This window comes from Pleurodeles waltl, unplaced genomic scaffold (assembly GCF_031143425.1).
Source record: "Pleurodeles waltl isolate 20211129_DDA unplaced genomic scaffold, aPleWal1.hap1.20221129 scaffold_73, whole genome shotgun sequence".
Classification (NCBI taxonomy): Eukaryota; Metazoa; Chordata; class Amphibia; order Caudata; family Salamandridae; genus Pleurodeles; species Pleurodeles waltl.
Genome location: NW_027150394.1, coordinates 154,326 through 176,795, shown reverse-complemented (window position 1 = coordinate 176,795; position 22,470 = coordinate 154,326). Strand labels below are relative to the sequence as shown.

Sequence of the window (22,470 nt, the reverse complement as noted above, 5' to 3'; positions counted from 1 at the left end):
CTTACCTGATTTTGGTTTGTGTGTATATTTTATGTATTTTACTTACCTCCTAAGGGAGTATATCCTCTGAGATATTTTTGGCACATTGTCACTAAAATAAAGTACCTTTATTTTTAGTAACTCTGAGTATTGTGATTCTTATGATATAGTGCTATATGATATAAGTGGTATAGTAGGAGCTTTGCATGTCTCCTAGTTCAGCCTAAGCTGCTCTGCTCTAGCTACCTCTATCAGCCTAAGCTGCTAGAACACTACTAATCTACTAATAAGGGATAACTGGACCTGGCACAAGGTGTAAGTACCATCAGCTACCCACTATAAGCCATGCCAGCCTCCTACAGAGACGCACACTCCCACTCCCACTCACAGACCCACTCAGAGACTCACGCACCCAGTCACAAACCAAATCAGTCACATGCACCCATTCACAGACCCACTCAAAGACTCATGCACCCATTCACATTGATAACAATACATTGAAAATAACACTGTAACATTTGCAGTAAAATTATTAATGAGAAGACTGTGCATGGGGGAGTTGCGAGTTATAGTTACCTTAGGGCGCGAGTTTCAGTTACTCGAAATAACTGTTACCAAAACAGAAGAATTTCTTTGGTTTTGTACGCTTAAAATGTGAGCCTAAGTATAACATCCCTGTAACTTATGTTTTTTTCAGTGAATTTCTTTTTTTTAATTCTCTTTCCTAACTATAACGTCCATAGCCCCTTTTTTTTGTAGTGAAATGTATATATACTATTTGATGACAGTTTGCATTTTTCTTTGAATTGTTTAATATTAACAAAAATACTGCATAATTATTTATCACCACCTCCAAAATGATGTGCTATATTTTATGGTTTCAACCAGAACTCAATATCAACATATGTATTGATAATAATACATATATTTGCAATATTACAAAGAATATTCAGCTTGTAAGTCACACAGACAAATTAAGCACTTACACTATACAAAGAGAAGCAATAAATCACAAAAAGTAAAAGTATCTGTGTCCTTCCTTGAAAAACAACCTGAAAAAAACCGAGCCAGACACTCTGCTTGTAATACTAGTAAAGAGGCCTACATTTTTAATGTTGTATTGGTAAACAAGAAAGCAGACAGTTTAAAAAATAATTTATTCACAGAAACACAAACAGGTCACTCCTACCAAACAAATCCCAAAAGGTTCTTAAGTACGACACTTCTCTCAAGAAACATGCAGAGTCGAGAATTTAGCTGGGAGTCAAAATAAACCAAAAGGCAGCCACCATGAAAAGACAAGCATTTGCAGTGCAATGGGTCTCACATTTGCTTGAGTTAGAGCTATTGGCATTGTCAATTCATAACCGGACTTTTCTTGCCACATAAATTGGTCAACCCTGCCTCATAATTTGGTCTTTTCCTGACATATAATTCCAGTGGCCCTGCATAGAACTAAAGCACTTCCATTTACCTTCTTCCTCTATCTACAGCAAAAAATGAAAGTTTTGCCATTTAGCATTCTAATTTTAATCTGCCTTGTTAATTCCTGTAGAATACCACTTTCAGCACCCCACTGTCAGAGCTGCTGGCTGGCTAGCACAATTCCCTCCCAAAAAAACACAAGTCAGCCACAGAGGAGGAATAAACTAGAAGGGTCACCCAAACATATCAAGAGTGTTCAGTCATAGTGTAATAAGGATGTTAAATTGGCCTTAATCATGGTCATAACTGTAATAAGGAGAAATTATTAAAACATATACAATTATCATACAAACCTTTATCAGAAATACACATTTGGCATTCGAGTGTAATGCTCAAAACAGCCCCTAGAGGGCACCATAACAAAAATATCATTTGTGAGAATCATGGTCATGTAACCATATTGTTACACCCTAAAGGACATAACCCCATGAAAAAAACAGGAGAAAGTAATACAGTGTAGCCATATACTTAGTCCTGAGATGGCATTTTTGGGTCTAGCAGGCCTACTGCAATGATATTACCAACAAGGCCTTTCAAACAAAACCTCTCCCAGCTGTAAAACAAATGTTCTAGCCATGAGAAAGCTTAAAAGACACTGAATGGTGGGAAAGGGTATTATTTTGGGGTCCCCGCTAACCTAGTGTGGGGACCCAGAGGTGATGTAGACAGAGCCTTTTGAAGGTGGTCCCATTGTCCTCGGACCACCACAGGCTGAGGTATGAGCAAAAACGTTTTGTAAAAGGAATGCCCTGCAAAGCATTATGGGGCGAGTTTTTGTGCCGCAAATATTATAGTTTGTTGACTGCAAGGCTCAGAACAGCCCCTAGAGAACATCACAATAAAAATAATATTTGTAAGAAACGTGGTCATGTAACTATATAGGTTGCCCCTAGAGAGCATAACCACACAAATGGCAATAAATAACGCAGTGTAACCATATATGTAGCTTATGGAGCACAGGCTGAGTTACGAGCAAAAATGTTTTGTAAAAGTAATGCCCTGCAAAGCATTATGGGGCAGGTTTCCCGAGTGCAGTGAATATTGTAGTATCCCCTGCCTCTGCGCAGAATGCGAAGAGGTGGGGGAGCAGGACTGAATGGCAGGGCTCAAGAGACTCAATAGGGCAGCTATCTGGCCGCTTTCCCTTTGAGGATTTCTGTTTTACGTTAAGCATTTACTAATTTCAAGTGTTTTAAGGGGAAATTATTCTGATTAGGTAAGTATGAACAATGTGACCTGCACTCCAATACTACTGATGGAGTTCACGCTGTTGTGCCTGTTCGCGCTGTGCACGATATGTCCACCATGAAGCATGAAGGGGAGAGACAAAAGAAAGGAAAAATAGTCCGGCAACGCTGAAGTATATCGGCAATCGTGCAATAATCCGTGTAACGGGGCAGTCTGCAAGCTGTTACAAAAAAAGCTTAAAGGTGGGACAAACGAAAGCATTTACCAGTGACATCAAGTGATTTTTGAAAGGCAAGCCCAGGAACAAATGAAAGTGATGGGCGTGAGATGGGCCTGGCTAAAAGCCCACAATACTTACAACAGGTTAAAGCACTTGGGGTAGACCTAAAAACATGGACTCTTTACATGAAATGATAATAAACATGAAAAGGAGATTATATTGAAGCTTCACCTACATGCACGTGGTTGGAGCACCATTCAAAGACAAACAAGCATTGATCAATCAAAATGAGTTTAGTCACTTGCTTTTCAATAGCAAATGCTAATCCCACAGGCATGGGCTTACGTTGTTTAGAAAGTGGCAAGCAGACTGGAATAGAGCAGGAACACGGAGAATCTGAGAAACAATGGCGGGAGGGAGGTACGCTGAGCATCGTAAAATAACTGGTGAATTTCAGGGCTTTTCTAGTTTTGAGTGTTGAGTCTTAACTCGTATTTTCAGTGGTAAAAAGACAGACTTACATATAGAGATTTTTATGTACATGGCCCTGCTCAGCTGCAGGAATCCGCTTATACTGTGTCCCCAAATGGAACCCAACAAGGCACTGGTGGTCACTCCAATGTCACAGAGAATTTCTGAAGCCAATGTGTCTTCCCCAGCTGGGATAAAAGTTTGTCTGTCAAGGCCTACAGGGACCGGAGCAAAGACTTTTCAACCCTAGTATTCTGGGACCCATTAATCAGGTGTTCTTTAGAACCTAATGCCACCCATTCCACCATTTTGGATTAGTAGGGCAGAGGATTCCTCTGAATACAGCTGACAAAAGTGAAGAAGAGCGCTGAGGGACAGGCCATGCTAGGAGTCACTGTGAAGAGTCAGGCAGCGATATCCTGAATCGCAAGTCGCTGTGGTGCGCCCTGGCTGTTGGCAACAATGAAGACAGGATGTTGATCGCCCAGCACAGAAGTGCCCCCTAACTGATGCATGTGTGTCAGCACAAAAAGGGTGCATGATCTACCTGCACAGAGTAGTAGCTGCCCTTAGAGGGTAAGCCAGGTACATCTGTGGTCACACCGCTGCATGAAAGAGTCCTACCGGTACACCTTCAGACGCACTGCTGCACAAAAGAGTGGTAAGCCAGGTACACCTGTGGACGTAGTGCTGCATGAAAGAGTGGTGAGCCAGGTACACCCGTAAATGCACCGCTGCATGAAAGAGTGGCCGAGGATACCTATGGATGCACCGCTGCATGAAAGAGTGGTGAGCCAGGTACACCTGTGGATGCACTGCTGCATGAAAGAGTGGTGGGCCAGATACACCTGTGGACGCACCGCTGCACGAAAGAGTGGTGAGCCAGGTACACCCGTGGATGCACCGCTGCATGAAAGAGTGGCGAGCCAGGTTCACACGTGAATGCACGCTGCATGAAAGAGTGGTGAGCCAGGTACACCCGTGGATGCACCGCTGCATGAAAGAGTGGTGAGCCAGGTACACCTGTGGACGCACTGCTGCACAAAAGAGTGGTGAGCCAGGTACACCTGTGGACGTAGTGCTGCATGAAAGAGTGGTGAGCCAGGTACACCCGTAAATGCACCGCTGCATGAAAGAGTGGCCGAGGATACCTATGGATGCACCGCTGCATGAAAGAGTGGTGAGCCAGGTACACCTGTGGATGTACTGCTGCATGAAAGAGTGGTGAGCCAGATACACCTGTGGACGCACCACTGCACGAAAGAGTGGTGAGCCAGGTACACTTGTGGATGCACCGCTGCATGAAAGAGTGGTGAGCCAGGTACACATGTGAATGAACTGCTGCATGAAAGAGTGGTGAGCCAGGTACACCTGTGGATGCACCGCTGCATGAAAGAGTGGCCAGGGATACCTATGGACGCACCGCTGAATGAAAGAGTGGTGAGCCAGGTACACCTGTGGACGCACCAATGCATGAAAGAGTGGTGAGTCAGGTACACCTGTGGATGCACCGCTGCATGAAAGAGTGGCCAGGTATACCTATGGATGCACCGCTGCATGAAAGAGTGGTGAGCCAGGTACACCTGTGGATGCACCGCTGCATGAAAGAGTGGCCGGGTATACCTATGGACGCACCGCTGCATGAAAGAGTGGCCAGGTATACCTATGGACGCACCGCTGCATTAAAGAGAGGTGAGCCAGGTACACCTGTGGATGCACCGCTCCATGAAAGAGTGGCCGGGGATACCTATGGACGCACCGCTGAATGAAAGAGTGGTGAGCCAGGTACACCTGTGGATGCACCGCTGCATGAAAGAGTGGCCGGGGATACCTATGGACGCACCGCTGAATGAAAGAGTGGTGAGCCAGGTACACCTGTGGACGCACCGCCTCATGAAAGAGTGGCCGGGTATACCTATGGACGCACCGCTGCATGAAAGAGTGGTGAGCCAGGTACACCTGTGGATGCACCGCCGCATGAAAGAGTGGCCGGGGATACCTATGGACGCACCGCTGAATGAAAGAGTGGTGAGCCAGGTAAACCTGTGGACGCACCGCTGCACGAAAGAGTGGCCGGGGATACCTATGCACGCACCGCTGAATGAAAAAGTGGTGAGCCAGGTACACCTGTGGACGCACCGCCTCATGAAAGAGTGGCCGGGGATACCTATGGACGCACCGCTGCATGAAAGAGTGGTGAGCCAGGTACACCTGTGGATGCACCGCAGCATGAAAGAGTGGCCGGGGATACCTATGGACGCACCGCTGAATGAAAGAGTGGTGAGCCAGGTACACCTGTGGACGCACCGCCTCATGAAAGAGTGGCCGGGTATACCTATGGACGCACCGCTGCATGAAAGAGTGGTGAGCCAGGTACACCTGGGGATGCACCGCAGCATGAAAGAGTGGCCGGGGATACCTATGGACGCACCGCTGAATGAAAGAGTGGTGAGCCAGGTACACCTGGGGATGCACCGCTGCATGAAAGAGTGGCCGGGTATACCTATGGATGCACCGCTGCATGAAAGAGTGGTGAGCCAGGTACACCTGGGGATGCACCGCTGCATGAAAGAGTGGCTGGGTATACCTATGGACGCACCGCTGAATGAAAGAGTGGTGAGCCAGGTACACCTGGGGATGCACCGCTGCACGAAAGAGTGGAGGAAACAATCTGGCATGACAGCTAGATGGAATCTCCATGCTGCGCCCTGATACTCACCCCCACTGCAGTCTCTTCTCCCAGACAAGGAGTTTGCTGAAAGAAGCGAAGAGGGTGTGAAGGGAAGAAGAATAAACAATGACCAGTAACAATCCAGCAGAAGAGACAAGCACTACTCTGGCTGCTGAGCAGCGATTGAAAGGGGAGGTACTGGTTCTGCTGTAGAAATCTTATTTTAATTTTGCAGTTTTTTTAGCACAGACTTGGCTTAATGGCATCTGAGCACTTTACAAGAAAAGAAACAGAAGAATATGAATCACAATCATAAAAATGAGAGATAAGCAACAAGAAACACACAGATTCAGCAGTTATAATCAGGGGAGAAAGGTCAGATTGGATCAGTCAAAAAGGGGAGAAAAGATCGAACGTCATCCAAAGTGTCTCCCAGAGAGGACGATTTTGAGATCCTTTGTAAATGTGGCACAACTCCGCGTAAGAGCTGGTGGAAGGCAGTTGCAGACCCTTGCTGCTCATTTTATGGAAGGTTCTTGCCTGGGTGTTGTGGGTTCCAGCAGCATTTCTCCATTCCCATTGAGCGCCTAAGCTTTTCAGTTTTCCAACCAATAATAAGAAGATTATGCAGCACTGATTGCTGATTCGGTGTGAAGTTCTTTCTGGATTCTGTGAGCCCATGGGAGTTGTAGTCCCAAAAGTGTTTTTACTACTGTATAGATTGACATGACTAGTTTTATTGATGACTTTGTATGGCAGAGTAAATGTACAATCAGCACTTCCAGTCCTGACATGGAATTCCGCTGTGGTCCCTTGTATTCACCAAAACCACATCTACAACGTCAGCTCTTTCTGCAGTGCTGATCTGTCTATGTAAAGAGTACCAGTATGTGTTGTGCATTCACACTAAGTCTTAGAGTCTCTGCTCTTTCTGCGGTGCCGATCTGTCTATGTACAGAGCACCAGTGTGTGTTGAGCATTCACAGTAAGTTTTGGAGTCTCTGCGCTTTCTGCGGTGGCGATCTGTCTATGTAGCGAGCCCCAGTATGTGTTGTGCATTCACAGTAAGCCTTAGAGTCTATGCTCTTTCTGCAGTGCCGAGATGTTTATGTAGTGAGCACCAGTATGTGTTGTGCATTCACAGTAAGTCTTAGAGTCTCTGCTCTTTCTGCGGTGCCGATCTGTCTATGTAGGGAGCACCAGTATGAGTTATGCATTCACAGTAAGTCTTAGAGTCTCTGCTCTTTCTGCAGTGCCGATCTGTCTATGTAGCGAGCACCAGTGTGTGTTGTGCGAGCACCAGTATGTGTTGTGCATTCACAGTAAGTCTTAAAGCCTCTGCTCTTTCTGTGGTGCCGATTTATCTATGTAGCGAGCACCAGTATGTGTTGTGCATTCACAGGAAGTCTTGGAGTCTCTGCTCTTTCTGCAGTGCTGATCTGTCTATGTAGCGAGCACCCGTGTGTGTTGTGCGAGCACCAGTATGTGTTGTGCATTCACAGTAAGTCTTGGAGTCTCTGCTCTTTCTGCAGTGCTGATCTGTCTATGTAGCGAGCACCCGTGTGTGTTGTGTGAGCACCAGTATGTGTTGTGCATTCACAGTAAGCCGTAGAGTCTCTGCTCTTTCTGCAGTGCCGATCTGTCTATGTAGCGAGCACCAGTATGTGTTGTGCATTCACAGTAAGTCTTAGAGTCTCTGCTCTTTCTGCAGTGCCGACCTGTCTATGTAGAGAGCACCAGTATGTGTTGTGCATTCACAGTAAGCCTTAGAGTCCCTGCTCTTTCTGCAGTGCCGATCTGTCTATGTAGCGAGCAGTGTGTTGTGTATTCACAGTAAGTCTTAGCGTCTATGCCCTTTCTGCAGTGCCGATCTGTCTATGTAGAGAGCACCAGCTTGTGTTGTCCATTCACAGTAAGTCTTAGAGTCTCTGCTCTTTCTGCAGTGCCGATCTGTCTATGTAGCGAGCACCAGTATGTGTTGTGCATTCACAGTAAGTCTTGGAGTCTCTGCGCTTTCTGCTGTGCCGATCTGTCTATGTAGCGAGCACCAGCATGTGTTGTGCATTCACAGTAAAACTTAGAGTCTCTGCTCTTTCTGCGGTGCCGATCTGTCTATGTAGCGAGCACCAGTACGTGTTGTGCATTCACAGTAAGTCTTAGAGTCTCTGCTCTTTCTGCAGTGCCGATCTGTCTATGTAGCGAGCACCAGTATGTGTTGTGCATTCACAGTAAGTCTTGGAGTCTATGCTCTTTCTGAGGTGCCGATCTGTCTATGTAGCGAGCACCAGTATGTGTTGTGCATTCACAGTAAGTCTTGGATCCTCTGCGCTTTCTGCGGTGCCGATCTGTCTATGTAGCGAGCCCCAGTATGTGTTGTGCATTCACAGTAAGCCTTAGAGTCTATGCTCTTTCTGCAGTGCCGAGATGTCTATGTAGCGAGCACCAGTATGTGTTGTGCATTCACAGTAAGTCTTAGAGTCTCTGCTCTTTCTGCAGTGCCGATCAGTCTATGTAGAGAGCACCAGCATGTGTTGTGCATTCACAGTAAGTCTTAGAGTCTCTGCTCTTTCTGCGGTGCCGATCTGTCTATGTAGCGAGCACCAGTATGTATTGTGCGAGCACCAGTATGTGTTGTGCATTCACAGTAAGTCTTAGAGTCTCTGCTCTTTCTGCAGTGCTGCTCTGCCTATGTAGAGAGCACCAGTATGTATTGTGCGAGCACCAGCATGTGTTGTGCATACACAGTAAGTCTTAGAATCTATGCTCTTTCTGCAGTGCCGATCTGTCTATGTAGCGAGAAGTGTATTGTGCATTCACTGTAAGTCTTACTGTCTATGCCCTTTCTGCAGTGCCGATCTGTCTATGTAGAGAGCACCAGCTTGTGTTGTCCATTCACAGTAAGACTTAGAGTCTGTGCTCTTTCTGCAGTGCAGATCTGTCTATGAAGCGAGCACCAGCATTTGTTGTGCATTCACAGTAAGACTTAGAGTCTGCTCTTTCTGCGGTGCCGATCTGTCTATGTAGCGAGCACCAGTATGTGTTGTGCATTCACAGTAAGTCTTAGTGTCTCTGCTCTTTCTGCGGTGCCGATCTGTCTATGTATCGAGCACCAGTATGTGTTGTGCATTCACAGTAAGTCTTAGAGTCTCTGCTCTTTCTGCGGTGCCGATCTGTCTATGTAGCGAGCCCCAGTATGTGTTGTGCATTCACAGTAAGTCTTAGAGTCTCTGCTCTTTCTGCGGTGCCAATCTGTCTATGTAGCGAGCACCAGTATGTGTTGTGCATTCACAGTAAGTCTTAGAGTCTCTGCTTTTTCTGTGGTGCCGATCTGTCTATGTAGCGAGCATGTGTTGTGCATTCACAGTAAGTCTTAGAGTCTCTGCTCTTTCTGCGGTGCCGATCTGTCTATGTAGTGAGCACCAGTATGTGTTGTGCATTCCCAGTAAGTCTTGGCGTCTCTGCTCCTTCTGCGGTGCCGATCTTTCTATGTAGCGAGCACCAGTATGTGTTGTGCATTCACAGTAAGTCTTTGAGTCTCTCCTCTTTCTGCGGTGCCAATCTGTCTATGTAGCGAGCACCAGCATGTGTTGTGCATTCACAGTAAGTCTTAAAGTCTCTCCTCTTTCTGCGGTGCAGATCTGTCGATGTAGAGAGCACCGGTATGTGTTGAGCATTCATAGTAAGTCTTAAGAGTCTCTGCTCTTTCTGCAGTGCCGATCTGTCTATGTAGCGAGCACCAGTGTGTGTTGTGCATTCACAGTAAGACTTAGAGTCTCTACTCTTTCTGCGGTGCCGATCTGTCTATGTAGAGAGCACCAGCATGTGTTGTGCATTCACAGTAAGCCTTAGAGTCTCTGCTCTTTCTGCGGTGCCGATCTGTCTATGTAGAGAGCACCAGTATGTGTTGAGCATTCACAGTAAGTCTTGGTGTCTCTGCTCTTTCTGAGGTGCCGATCTGTCTATGTAGCGAGCACCAGCATGTGTTGTGCATTCACAGTAAGCCTTAGAGTCTATGCTCTTTCTGCAGTGCCAATCTGTCTATGTAGCGAGCACCAGTATGTGTTGTGCATTCACAGTAAGTCTTAGAGTCTCCGCTCTTTCTGCGGTGCCGATCTGCCTATGTAGCGAGCACCAGTATGTGTTGTGCATTCACAGTAAGTCTTGGAGTCTCTGCTCTTTCTGCGGTGCCGATCTGTCTATGTAGCGAGCACCAGTATGTGTTGTGCATTCACAATAAGCCTTAGAGTCTATGCTCTTTCTGCAGTGCCGATCTGTCTATGTAGCGAGCACCAGTATGTGTTGTGCATTCACAGTAAGTCTTGGAGTCTCTGCTCTTTCTGCGGTGCCGATCTGTCTATGTAGCGAGCACCAGTATGTGTTGTGCATTCACAATAAGCCTTAGAGTCTATGCTCTTTCTGCGGTGCCGATCTGTCTATGTAGCGAGCACCAGTATGTGTTGTGCATTCCCAGTAAGTCTTGGCGTCTCTGCTTCTTCTGCGGTGCCGATCTGTCTATGTAGCGAGCACCAGTATGTGTTGTGCATTCACAGTAAGTCTTTGAGTCTCTCCTCTTTCTGCGGTGCCAATCTGTCTATGTAGCGAGCACCAGCATGTGTTGTGCATTCACAGTAAGTCTTAAAGTCTCTCCTCTTTCTGCGGTGCGGATCTGTCGATGTAGAGAGCACCGGTATGTGTTGAGCATTCATAGTAAGTCTTAAGAGTCTCTGCTCTTTCTGCAGTGCCGATCTGTCTATGTAGCGAGCACCGGTGTGTGTTGTGCATTCACAGTAAGACTTAGGGCCGTATTTATACTTTTTTTAGCGCCGCATTTGCGCCGCTTTTTGACGCAAAGCGGCGCAAACCTACAAAATACAATTGTATTTTGCAAGTTTGCGCCGTTTTTGCGTCAAAAAACGACGCAAATGCGGCGCAAAAAAAGTATAAATACGGGCCTTAGAGTCTCTGCTCTTTCTGCGGTGCCGATCTGTCTATGTAGAGAGCACCAGCATGTGTTGTGCATTCACAGTAAGCCTTAGAGTCTCTGCTCTTTCTGCGGTGCCGATCTGCCTATGTAGAGAGCACCAGTATGTGTTGAGCATTCACAGTAAGTCTTGGTGTCTCTGCTCTTTCTGAGGTGCCGATCTGTCTATGTAGCGAGCACCAGCATGTGTTGTGCATTCACAGTAAGCCTTAGAGTCTATGCTCTTTCTGCAGTGCCAATCTGTCTATGTAGCGAGCACCAGTATGTGTTGTGCATTCACAGTAAGTCTTAGAGTCTCCGCTCTTTCTGCGGTGCCGATCTGCCTATGTAGCGAGCACCAGTATGTGTTGTGCATTCACAGTAAGTCTTGGAGTCTCTGCTCTTTCTGCGGTGCCGATCTGTCTATGTAGCGAGCACCAGTATGTGTTGTGCATTCACAATAAGCCTTAGAGTCTATGCTCTTTCTGCAGTGCCGATCTGTCTATGTAGCGAGCACCAGTATGTGTTGTGCATTCACAGTAAGTCTTGGAGTCTCTGCTCTTTCTGCGGTGCCGATCTGTCTATGTAGCGAGCACCAGTATGTGTTGTGCATTCACAATAAGCCTTCGAGTCTATGCTCTTTCTGCAGTGCCGATCTGTCTATGTAGCGAGCACCAGTATGTGTTGTGCATTCACAGTAAGCCTTAGAGTCTCTGCTCTTTCTACGGTGCTGATCTGTCTATGTAGCGAGCACCAGTATGTGTTGTGCATTCACAGTAAGTCTTAAAGTCTCTCTTCTTTCTGCAGTGCCAGTCACTCTGGATCCAGACACAGCCTGCCCTGTCCTGATCCTGTCTGAAAGTGGTAGACGTGTGAGATGGACAGACAGACAGGAGACTCTGCCTGAGAATCCCAGGAGATTCACTTATGACCAGTGTGTGTTGGGGACGGAGGGGTTCAAGTCAGGGAAGCATTACTGGGAGGTGCAGTTGGCGGAAGAGGGAATAGGTTGGTTTGTTGGGGTTGCCAGAGAGAATGTAAGTAGGAACCAAGATGTACCAGAGGGTGGGATCTGGGCTTTAGGGCAGTATGTTAGTGATTACTGGGTAGTCACCACTTATCCATCCTCCTGTATGAGTTCCTCTCCTGATTACCGCCTGGTTCTCCGCGATCGCCTCAAGAAGCTGGGGGTGTACCTGGACTACGAAGCAGGACGGCTGTCTTTTTACAACACCGAGACCATGGAGCATCTCTACACCTTCACTAAGGCTTCCTTCAATGAGAGAATCTTCCCGTTCTTCTGCCTCTGGGGTGCAGATATACGTATTGTGTAAAACCTACATTGTCCCCCCCATCTCTGCCTTGGCGTTCCTTTGTCTCTTACAAGTCATTTACTCCCATTGGAGGCGTTTGTGGAAATTCTGTCTCCACATACTTTGGTAGACTTATGAGTCTTTGTAACTGTATGAAGTGTCATTTTCATGTCTATGTTTATGTCTATAAAATTATTTTCTTTAAAATAAAAACATATTTTCTTTTGCTTTTTCTCTGTTATCTGCCAACAGCAAATACTGATCCTCAAAACACCACCCATCATGGTCGCTGATGGTCCAGGGATGTGTGGCTTGGAGGAGCTATTAACTTTCAAGAAGTCTTGTTTTACTTGGCTATAATACGTCCACTGACCCTTACAAACTTTGTGCCTGTCAGTGTCCCAAGGGAAAGAGAAGGCTGCCTTGATTTTGTGCCTTCCGCGTGTATATATCACCGCTATGAGACTCAATTCCTGCCTATGATACACTTTTGAAAACATTCAAAGATGGGAATAGAGTCAGGGCATCCATCATGAGACAGTCATGCTCCACACTGAATCAGTAGGTTTTCAATAAAGATCTACGCTTTGAGAATCGACGATGCACTCACAACATTTGTGTCTCTACTAAAACTAGAATGGCATTTTCATGTTCAGTGGGTGACCTTGTTGAAGGGCCAGTCTACCAAGCAGGTAACCCAAAAGGTAAAAACATCAGCATCACCTTTTTAAATGAGGTTTTTAAAGCAAAATCTATCTATCTATCTATCTATCTATCTATCTATCTATCTATCTATCTATCTATCTATCTATCTATCTATCTATCTGTCTGCCTGTCTGTCTGTCTGTCTGTCTGTCTGTCTATCTATCTATCTATATTTATATCCACTAAACAAATCAAAGGGTACAGTGGCATTATAGTTAGGTTGAAGTTCTACCCATACAAAATTATACAAATTCAGCAGATATGGTTATACGTATACGTATTTGAAGAAACTCTAACTCATGGCCCTAAGTTACTTTCCTGCATGAGTTATTGTTTCTCCAGGTAAGTATAGCTATAAATATAACTACAACTACTGAATTTCTGTCTTTTTATGGGTAAAACGTCAACCTAACTACAACATTCCTGTACCCTTCAGTTATTTCAGTGAATTGCTATGGTTTTTGTAACACACATGTTAATATTTCTGTCAGATTGCAGCCAGCCAATCAGGGCCTTGCTTTTCCCCTGGATTCGAGGAAGATTCAGGGATCGCCCAAAAAATAAAAAGTGGGCATTTTTTTGCTCACTAACCTCCATGTGTCCTATGCGGTCAGGACCTTTTATATGTTTGTACACTATTCGCCACCACGCCTCTCTGCCAGGCAATGCGAGAAACAAAGAGGTGGACTCAACTTTTCTGTCAGGTTGCGACCAGCCAATCAGGGCCTTGCTTTTACTTTTAATCCACGGAGGATCTGAGGAGGATCTGAGGAGGATCCGAGGATCTGAGTCCCTATAAATATACAAATTTGGTTTTCATTTAATAACTAGAAAACTACTGAATGGATTTTCACCAGATCACAAAAAGGGCACTTTCTGGACCACAAGCTAGCTTTTTGCTAAATTTGGTGTAATTCCGACAAGCTGTTCGGGTTGAAGTTGTGTTCAAAATCCCTATGGAAATTAACATGGGGAAAACACGTTTTGGACCCCTCCTTTTTCTCAGCCACCTCTTGACGAATGACCTGAAATTTTCTGCACAGCAGCTGAAGTGAGCGTCAAATTGTTTTGTAAAAGTTTGTGAAGATTCATCAATCGACACCAAAGATATAGGCAAGTAAAAAAAAAAAACAATTCAATCCAATCTAGGTCCTAACTATAACTACCTACTGGTGAAGACCAGTAGGTAATTTAGAGAGAGAGAAAGAGAGAGAGAGAGAGAGAGAGAGAGAGAATAGGAAACATGTAATTATGTAATATGGTCCAATATTGCCATTGAGGAGTTCTGGAGGACAATACTACCCATGCTACTCTTAATGCATTTTTTATATTGCCTGATTATTTTGAAATAGTTGTCTTGAAAAAGCAGTTTTCCTCTAAATGCAGCTAACAGTGGTGTAGGTAAGTACCCTCTTTTGGGGATGTTACTCCCAACTTCTGCTTGATGTCAGTGTATTTGACTGTGCTGAGCTGCTACCCAGGACCCCAGAGCGTATGCTCTCTCTCCTCTCAAATTTGTCCCTACATACTGGTAACCCAGTATTTCATCCCAAATTGGCATACTGGTCACCCCTTATCAGTCCTTAGTATATGGTAGCTAGGTACCCAAGGCATTGGGGTTCCAGTGGATCCCTATGGGTTGCAGCATTACTTTTGCCACCCATAGGGAGCCCATTCAAAGGCTTCTGCAGGAATGCCATTGCAGCCTGTGTGAAATGGTGCATGCAAACTTTCACAGCCATCTACACTGCACTATTTCACTTATAAGTCACCTATATGTCAGGCCTTCCCACCCTGAAGGCTGGGTGCAGAGTAGCTGTGTGTGAGGACTCCCCTGCACTAGCAGAGGTGCCCCCAAGTCGTCCAGGACCATTTTCCCAGAGTTTGTGAGTGCGGGGACACCATTTTACGCATGCACTGGACATAGGTCACTACCTATGTCCAGCTTCACAATGGTAACTTCGAATATGGCCAAGTAAGGTGTCTAACACCTGGGAATTGTACCTCAATACTGATTCTAGTATAGGTTTTACAATTCAGTGCACTCTGGGGGCTCCACAGTGGACCTCCAGTACTGCCATACCAGCCTTCTGAGGTTTCCAGGCAGCCCCAGCTGCTGCCACCTCACAGACAGGTTTCTGCCCTCCTGTTGCTCAAGCAGCTCGAGCCCAGGAAGACAGAACAAAGCATTTCCTTTGGGGGAGGGGTGTTACACCCTCTCCCTTTGGAAATAGGTGTTACAGGCATGGGAGGGGTAGCCTTCCAGAGCCTCTGGAAATGCATTGAAGGGCACAGGTGGTGCCCTCCTTGCTTATCCAGTCTACACCGGTTCAGGGACCCCCAGTTCCTGCTCTGGTGCCAAACTGGATAAAGGAAAGAGGAGTGACCACTCCCCTGTCCATCACTTCCCCAGGGGTGGTGCCCAGAGCTCCTCCAGAGTGTCCCTGGCTTTTGCCATCTTGGATTCCAAGGTGGTGGGGCACTCTGGTAGCATCTGAGTGGCCAGTGTCAGCAGGTGATGTCAGAGCCCTCCCCTGATAGGTGCTTACCTGTGTAGCTGACCAATCCCCCTTTTAGGTCCATTTAGGGTCTCTCTCCTGGGTGTTTTCTCAGATTCGGATTGCAAGACTCCAGCAGGAATCCTCTGCATCCTTTACTTCATCTTCTACTGATGACACTGCATCTGGACCCTCCAGGAACTCTACAGACTGCAACAAAGAAGCAAAGACAAATTCTGCAACATTGTATCTTCAGCTCCTGCCAGCAACTGCAACTGTTTCCAGGTCATGCATCCTCCGAGGACTGCCTGTCTTCAGCCTGCACCACATGAAGTGAAAGAATCTCCCTTGAAGTGAAGGACTCACTTCCCTGCTTCAGCAGGCACCCCTCTGCAGCGACGACTGGTGGCATGGGTCCCTTCTCCTGACGACGAGCGTGGATCCAGCGACACGGGTGGTGGACTGAAGTGTCCCGACTGTAGAAAGGTCCAGCTGTCCAACTTTGGTGGAGGTAAGAGCTTACCTCCCCATGCAAGACAGTACTCCCGTGCAAGTCATGATTTTCAGTTGCCAAGGCTTGTGTGCAACCTTCCACAAAGATCTTCATGCACAGCACAGCTTAGGCCCCCAGCACTGCATCCTGTGATGCACAGCTTCCTGAGTGGTTTTCTGGCTGTGTGGAATCCCTTTGTGTCGTGCTGAGTGGGCCTCCATTTGCACCTTCTTTGTCCCCGTGCTGTGGGACTCCTGTGCATGCTGCACGGTCTTCCGAGGGCTCTGTGAGTTGAGGAGAGCCCCTCTGTCTCCCTCTCCTGGGTGGTTCCTCCTGGTCCTGGGCAGCGCCATTTTCTGCTACCCGTGAACTTTGTGTGTGCCAAGGCTTGTTGGCAGAATCCAGCGACGCAAACCAGACTGCAATCTTCCATCCGGCGTGGGACTTCATCTGCACCAACCAGGAACCCGCATCTGTCTTACTGGGTGCAGTACTGACTGTTCTTCTTCACAGGTGTTTTATCTTTTGCACCTTCATCGGGGTTAGCAGAGGCTCCTGTTCTCCCTGGACTCTTCAGTGCTTCTTGGACTTGGTCCTCTCCTTCCGCAGGTCTTGCAGTCCAGGAATCCATTGTTGGTGTCTTGCAGTCTCTTCTTGTTTTTGCATTATCTTCCATCACGACTTCTTGTGTGTTCTGGGAAACTTACTGTGATTTACTCCTGTTTTCCTGGGCTCTGGGGTGGGGTCTATTACTTACCTTTGGTGTTTTCTTACACTCCCAGCGTCCCTCTACACACTACTCTTGCTTAGGTGAGAAACCGACTTTCGCATTCCACTATTTTAGTATATGGTTTGTGTTACCCCTAGGCCCATTGCAACCTATTGTGATTTTCACTATTTGCACTGTTTTCTGACTATGTACCTACCAGTTTTTGGTTACTAGTTTATATATTGTCTATATATTACTAACCTCCGAAGGGAGTATAGTCTCTAAGGTATTTTTGGCATTGTGTCACCAAAATATTTTCTTTCATATGTGTGAGTACTGTGTGACTACAGTGGTATTGCAAGAGCTTTGCATGTCTCCTAGATAAGTCTTGGCTGCTCAGCTACATCTATCGCAGAGGCAATGTGTAAAGCAAAGACACAGCACTTCCCCGCCACAACCACATTGTGTGGCGTATAACAAACTTCACACACCCTGTATGTATAAAAAGATTTTATTCAACACACACATTGTCAACACAGCAGGATTGGACTGGAACTCTGGGCCTATACCCCAATTAGCAATAGAAGTCACAATATGAGGCTCAACTGTGTTAGACCAGCTACTGTATGCACTCATGAGGATAACAGTACATTCCCTCCCGCGCCCACATAAGGTGCCAAACATTGTCAGCACAAGACCCACCAAAGAATTCCCCACAGTCAGTGCAGCACACAAATTCAAGGTGCACCCCATTTTTCAACGTTAGCATCAAATTGTACATACAAGGCTTCCACCTAGCACTGCATCCGAGGCCGCTCTAACAAGGCGTAATGCCAACTATAACAACTCCCTGACAGAATAAAAGTAACCAGCAGCGCCACAGTACTGCCTTCGCATTCACCGACACTCACTCCCGCACACCACTCTGCACCATCGTGCAGTGCCATGGGTATCAGTCACCCTGGGCACATATTTACTTGTACACACTCACTCCTGGCACCATAATGCGGTGCCCTGATATCCAGATCATGGATGCCACTGCGTTTGCAAGTACCCCGGGTTTCAAACTGCCATCCACCCATGTAGGAAAGTACCATCTTGCCTGGTATGGTACCCCCATTTTTAGTTGTATGCCAGTTTGTTTTTGCCTGTCTCACTGGGATCCTGCTAGCCAGGACCCCAGTGGTCATAGTTTGTGGCCTGAATGTGTTCCCTGTGTGGTGATTAACTGTGTCACTGAGGCTCTGCTAACCAGAACCTCGGTGCTTATGCTCTCTCTGTCTTTCAAATTGTCACTATAGGCTAGTGACCATTTTCACCAATTCTAATTGGCACACTGAAACACGCTTATAATTCCCTAGTATATGGTACCTAGGTACCCAGGGTATTGGGGTTCCAGGAGATCCCTATGGGCTGCAGAATTTCTTTTGCCACCCATAGGGAGCTCAGACAATTCTTTCACAGGACTGCCACTGCAGCCTGAGTGAAATAACGTCCACGTTATTTCACAGCCATTTTACACTGCACTTAAGTAACTTATAAGTCACCTTTTATGTCTAACCCTCAGTTGGTGAAGGTTACGTGCAAAGTTACTACGTGTGAGGGCACCCTGGCACTAGCCAAGGTGCCCCCACATAGTTCAGGGCAATTTCCCCGGACTTTATGAGTGCAGGGAGACCATTACATGCGTGAACTACATATAGGTCAATACCTATATGTAGGTTCACAATGGTAACTCCGAATATGGCCATGTAACATGTCTAAGATCATGGAATTGTCCCCCCCCATGCCAAATCTGGTATTGGGGGGCCAATCCCATGAATTCCCGGGGCTCCAGCATGGTACTGCCAAACCAGCTCTCTGGGGTTTTCACTGCAGCTACCGCTGCTGCCAACCCACAGACAGGCTTCTGCCCTCCTGGGCAGCCCAGTCCCAGGAAGGTAGAACAAAGGATATCCTCTGAGAGAGGGTATTACACCCTCTCCCTTTGGAAATAGGTGTTAAGGGCCTGAGAGGAGTAGCCTCTCCAGGCCTCTGGAAATGCTTTGAAAGGCACAGATGGTGCCCTCCTTGCTTAAACCAGTCTACACTAGCTCAGGGATCACCCAGCCCCTGCTCTGGTGCGAAACTGGACAAAGGAAAGGGGAGTAACCGCTCTCCTGTCCATCACCACCCCAGGGGTGGTGCCCAGAGCTCCTCCAGTGTGTCCCAGACCTCTGCCATCTTGAATGCAGAGGTGTGAGGGCACAATGGAGGCCTCTGAGTGGCCAGTGCCAGCAGGTGATGTCAGTGACCCCTCCTGATAGGTGCTTACCTGACTAGGTGGCCAGTCCTCCTCTGTGGGCTATTTAGGGTCTCTCCTGTAGGCATATCCCCAGATAACTAATGCAAGAGCTCACCAGATTTCCTCTACACTTCCATCTTCGACTTCTGCCAAGGATCGACCGCTGACTGCTCCAGGACGCCTGCAAAACTGCAACAAAGTAGCAAGAAGACTACCAGCGACATTGTAGCGCCTAATCCTGCCGGCTTTCTCAACTGTTTCCTGGTGGTGTATGCTCTGGGGGCTGTCTGCCTTCACCCTGCACTGGAAGCCAAGAAGAAATCTCCTGTGGGTCGATGGAATCTTCCTCCTTCTAACGCAGGCACCAAACTTCTGTTTCACTGGTCCTTTGGGTCCCCTCTCATCGTGAAGAGCATGATCCCTAGAGCACAGGAGCTGGATCCAAGTGACCCCGACAGTCCAGTGGTCCATCTTTCCAAATTTGGTGGAGGTTAGTCCTTGCCTCCCCACGCCAGACAGTAATCCTGTGTACTGCGTGAACTGCAGCTGCTTGGGCTTCTGTGCACTTTTGCAAGGAATCCTTTGTTCACAGCACAGCTCAGGTCCCCAGCACTCTGTTCTGCATTGCTCAACTCGCTGAATTGACCACCGGTTTTGTGGGACTCTCCTTTGTAGTGTTGAGACGACCACTGTGCTCAGTTTTCTTGAACCCGTGTTCAGGTACTTCTGCGGGTGCTGCCTGCTTCTGCATGGGCTCTTTGTGTTGCTGAGTGCCCCCTCTGTCTCCTCGTCCAAGTGGCGACCTCCTGGTCCTTCCTTGGCCCGGGCAGCACCCTTTTTCTTCAACCGCAACCTTTGCAACTAGCAAGGCTTGTTTGCGGTCTTTCTGCATGGAAACAACTCTGCATCCTCCAGCACGCCGTGGTACATCTTCTGTGCAAAGGAGAAGTTCCTGGCATCTTCCGTTGTTGCAGAATCTTCAGCTTCTGCCACCCGGAGGCAACCATTTTGCACCTTCATCCGGGGTTTAGTGGGCTCCTGCCCCCCCTGGACACTTTCGTGACTCTTGGGCTTGGTCCCCTTCCTTTACAGGTCCTCAGGTCCAGGAATCCGTCTTCAATGCTTTGCAGTCAGTTGTGGTCTTTGCAGAATCTCCTATCACAACTTTAGTGTGTTTCTGGGGAAGTAGGGTAACTTTACTCCTACTTTTCAGGGTCTTGGGGTGGGGTATCTGGGACACCTGTAGTGTTTTCGTACACTCCCAGCGACCCTCTACACACTACACTAGGCCTGGGGTCCCTAAGTGGTCCGCATTCCACTTTCTTAGTATATGGTTTGTGTTGCCCCTAGGCCTATTGCATACTATTGTATTCTACAGTGTTTGCACTACTTTTCTAACTGCTTACTTACCTGATTTTGGTTTGTGTGTATCTTTTGTGTATTTTACTTACCTCCTAAGGGAGTATATTCTCTGAGATATTTTTGGCACATTGTCACTAAAATAAAGTACCTTTATTTTTAGTAACTCTGAGTATTGTGATTCTTATGATATAGTGCTATATGATATAAGTGGTATAGTAGGAACTTTGCATGGCTCCTAGTTCAGCCTAAGCTGCTCTGCTATAGCTACCTCTATCAGCCTAAGCTGCTAGAACACTACTAATCTATTAATAAGGGATAACTGGACCTGGCACAAGGTGTAAGTACCATCAGGTACCCACTGTAAGCCAGGCCAGCCTCCTACACTGGGTGTGCCCATTTTCCCACTGCAAGACAGTGGGGAAGTGCCCAGAGTCTTAAGGTCATGCACAAAGAGCCAGCAAAGACTGGGAGAAAACAAGCAAAAAGTCATGTCTCCGAATTATAGGGTTTCAACAAATAAAACTGTTGCTAGTAGGTTGCACTGAATTAAATTACATCTTGTTGTGTTTCTAAAGCCTGAAAAACGAGAATTTTGTTGACCCCTCCCAGGCACACTACTGTCCCAATAGGTTAATCAAGGTTTTCATCTTTCACTAAGGCCTTCCCTTCATCTGAGACTCCATTCTGTACACTTGGTGCCACAATTGTCATAGGCATCTCTGTCTATGTAGGTCACGTTGTACACTCTACCACACCTATGAGGTTAAGGCTCTGCCCAATGTCCCTGCCTCACTAGTATGCCACACCACCACCACGATTTGCTGCCTCGATGAGCCTGGGGATGCTTGCCAGCACCACTCACATTATCCCTCCTCACAACCCAGCTCCAGTGTTTCCTCTGTGCAGTGTTGTAATAATGATCACTGCCCACCCCATGCTGCAGCTATGGAGTGAACCGCAACAACCATCTTGGCCTGCACTCTAAGAAGACCAAGGAGGACCTATCTGAACTGCTCGAGTAGGACAGACACATGGCGCCTCAACCATGCAATGTAGCTCATACATTAATGCTCCTCTGCTCATGCACTGAAGCTGAGCCATAACTGATGCAATGAGATGGTCATAATATCCCCACCTTTTGGTGTAAAGGCATTTCTCTAACTAACTGTCATATACCACTTTACTAAAGATCCTAATGAGTCAACTGAGTATTATATTTTGCGTTACTTGTTTCTAAACTGTTATCACTCTCCAAGAGTAAGCCTTCAAAGCTTACTGGCTCCACCCATCAGAATAAAAGCCCAATGGGCAGCCACTTGGCCATTCATTGATTGACCAGAAGCATCTGGTCCCTGAAGTTCAGGATGCAATGCTTCTTACATGGATTGGATAACTGCCGTGGCGTCTATAGGTTTAGAAGAAATGGTCTTTTAAATGACTTTTACCAGAAATCTAAAATGTCCACATTTAGTATTGGTTTACATTTATTATCTTTTAAAATGTTAAAGACAATAAGGATACATTGAAGAAAGTTTTTAAAGGTGTGGACCAGTTTCCAGGGGGAGAAGTGAGATGATCTTTCCAGCAGACAGGTTAAAGACAGACGGCCACATTTATCATAGGGTTGCATCACTTTTGCGCCATGCACCAGATGCAAAAGCAACGCAACCCTTACGATGCGATTTATCAAGCCCTGCGTGGCCCTGAGTGGCTTGATAAATCCAGTGTGACGCAATGCAGAGCAAATCACTGTGTTGCATTACTCTGCTCCAGGGAGGCATTCCATGGATGGTGTGTGGTTGTTCACATGCAAAAGCCGTGGACTTGGACGCATTCCCAGATTTACCATAAGTGGTAGCCCAGGGAATGCACTGCAATGCTACACCTCTCCTGGTGCACAGAAATGGTGCAAGCCGGTGCTTAACTTTTCAGGGCAAAACTGCGTTAGAGCAGGTTTGCACCAAAAAGTATAAATCAGGGCATTTGTGCAATAATCTACACAATGTGGTGGCATATGTACAAAAGCATTTTTGCAGTCAGAAACGGTCCGATTACAGAGCACAAGCTGTGTTTAAGTAACATTTTACTGAATCTCAATTTGTGTTTAGAGATTCAGTATTTGGAAGGGGCGT

The 22,470-nt window shown here is 46.8% G+C and overlaps 1 protein-coding gene across 2 annotated transcripts in view; it reads left to right on the top strand.

Moving 5' to 3' along the window:
* Positions 1–22,470, top strand: part of LOC138281241 (E3 ubiquitin-protein ligase TRIM39-like) — a 107,944-nt gene that overhangs the window by 72,069 nt on the left and 13,405 nt on the right. Inside the window, exon 6 of one of the 2 annotated variants that reach the window (XM_069219562.1) lies at positions 11,782–12,481. The exons of the other annotated variant lie outside the window; for it this stretch is intronic. Within the exon in view, the coding sequence (XP_069075663.1) occupies positions 11,782–12,308 (527 nt within the window). The 3' untranslated portion in view covers positions 12,309–12,481. Of the gene's footprint in view, positions 1–11,781; positions 12,482–22,470 lie in introns of those variants that run through there. 2 annotated transcript variants of the gene reach the window in all.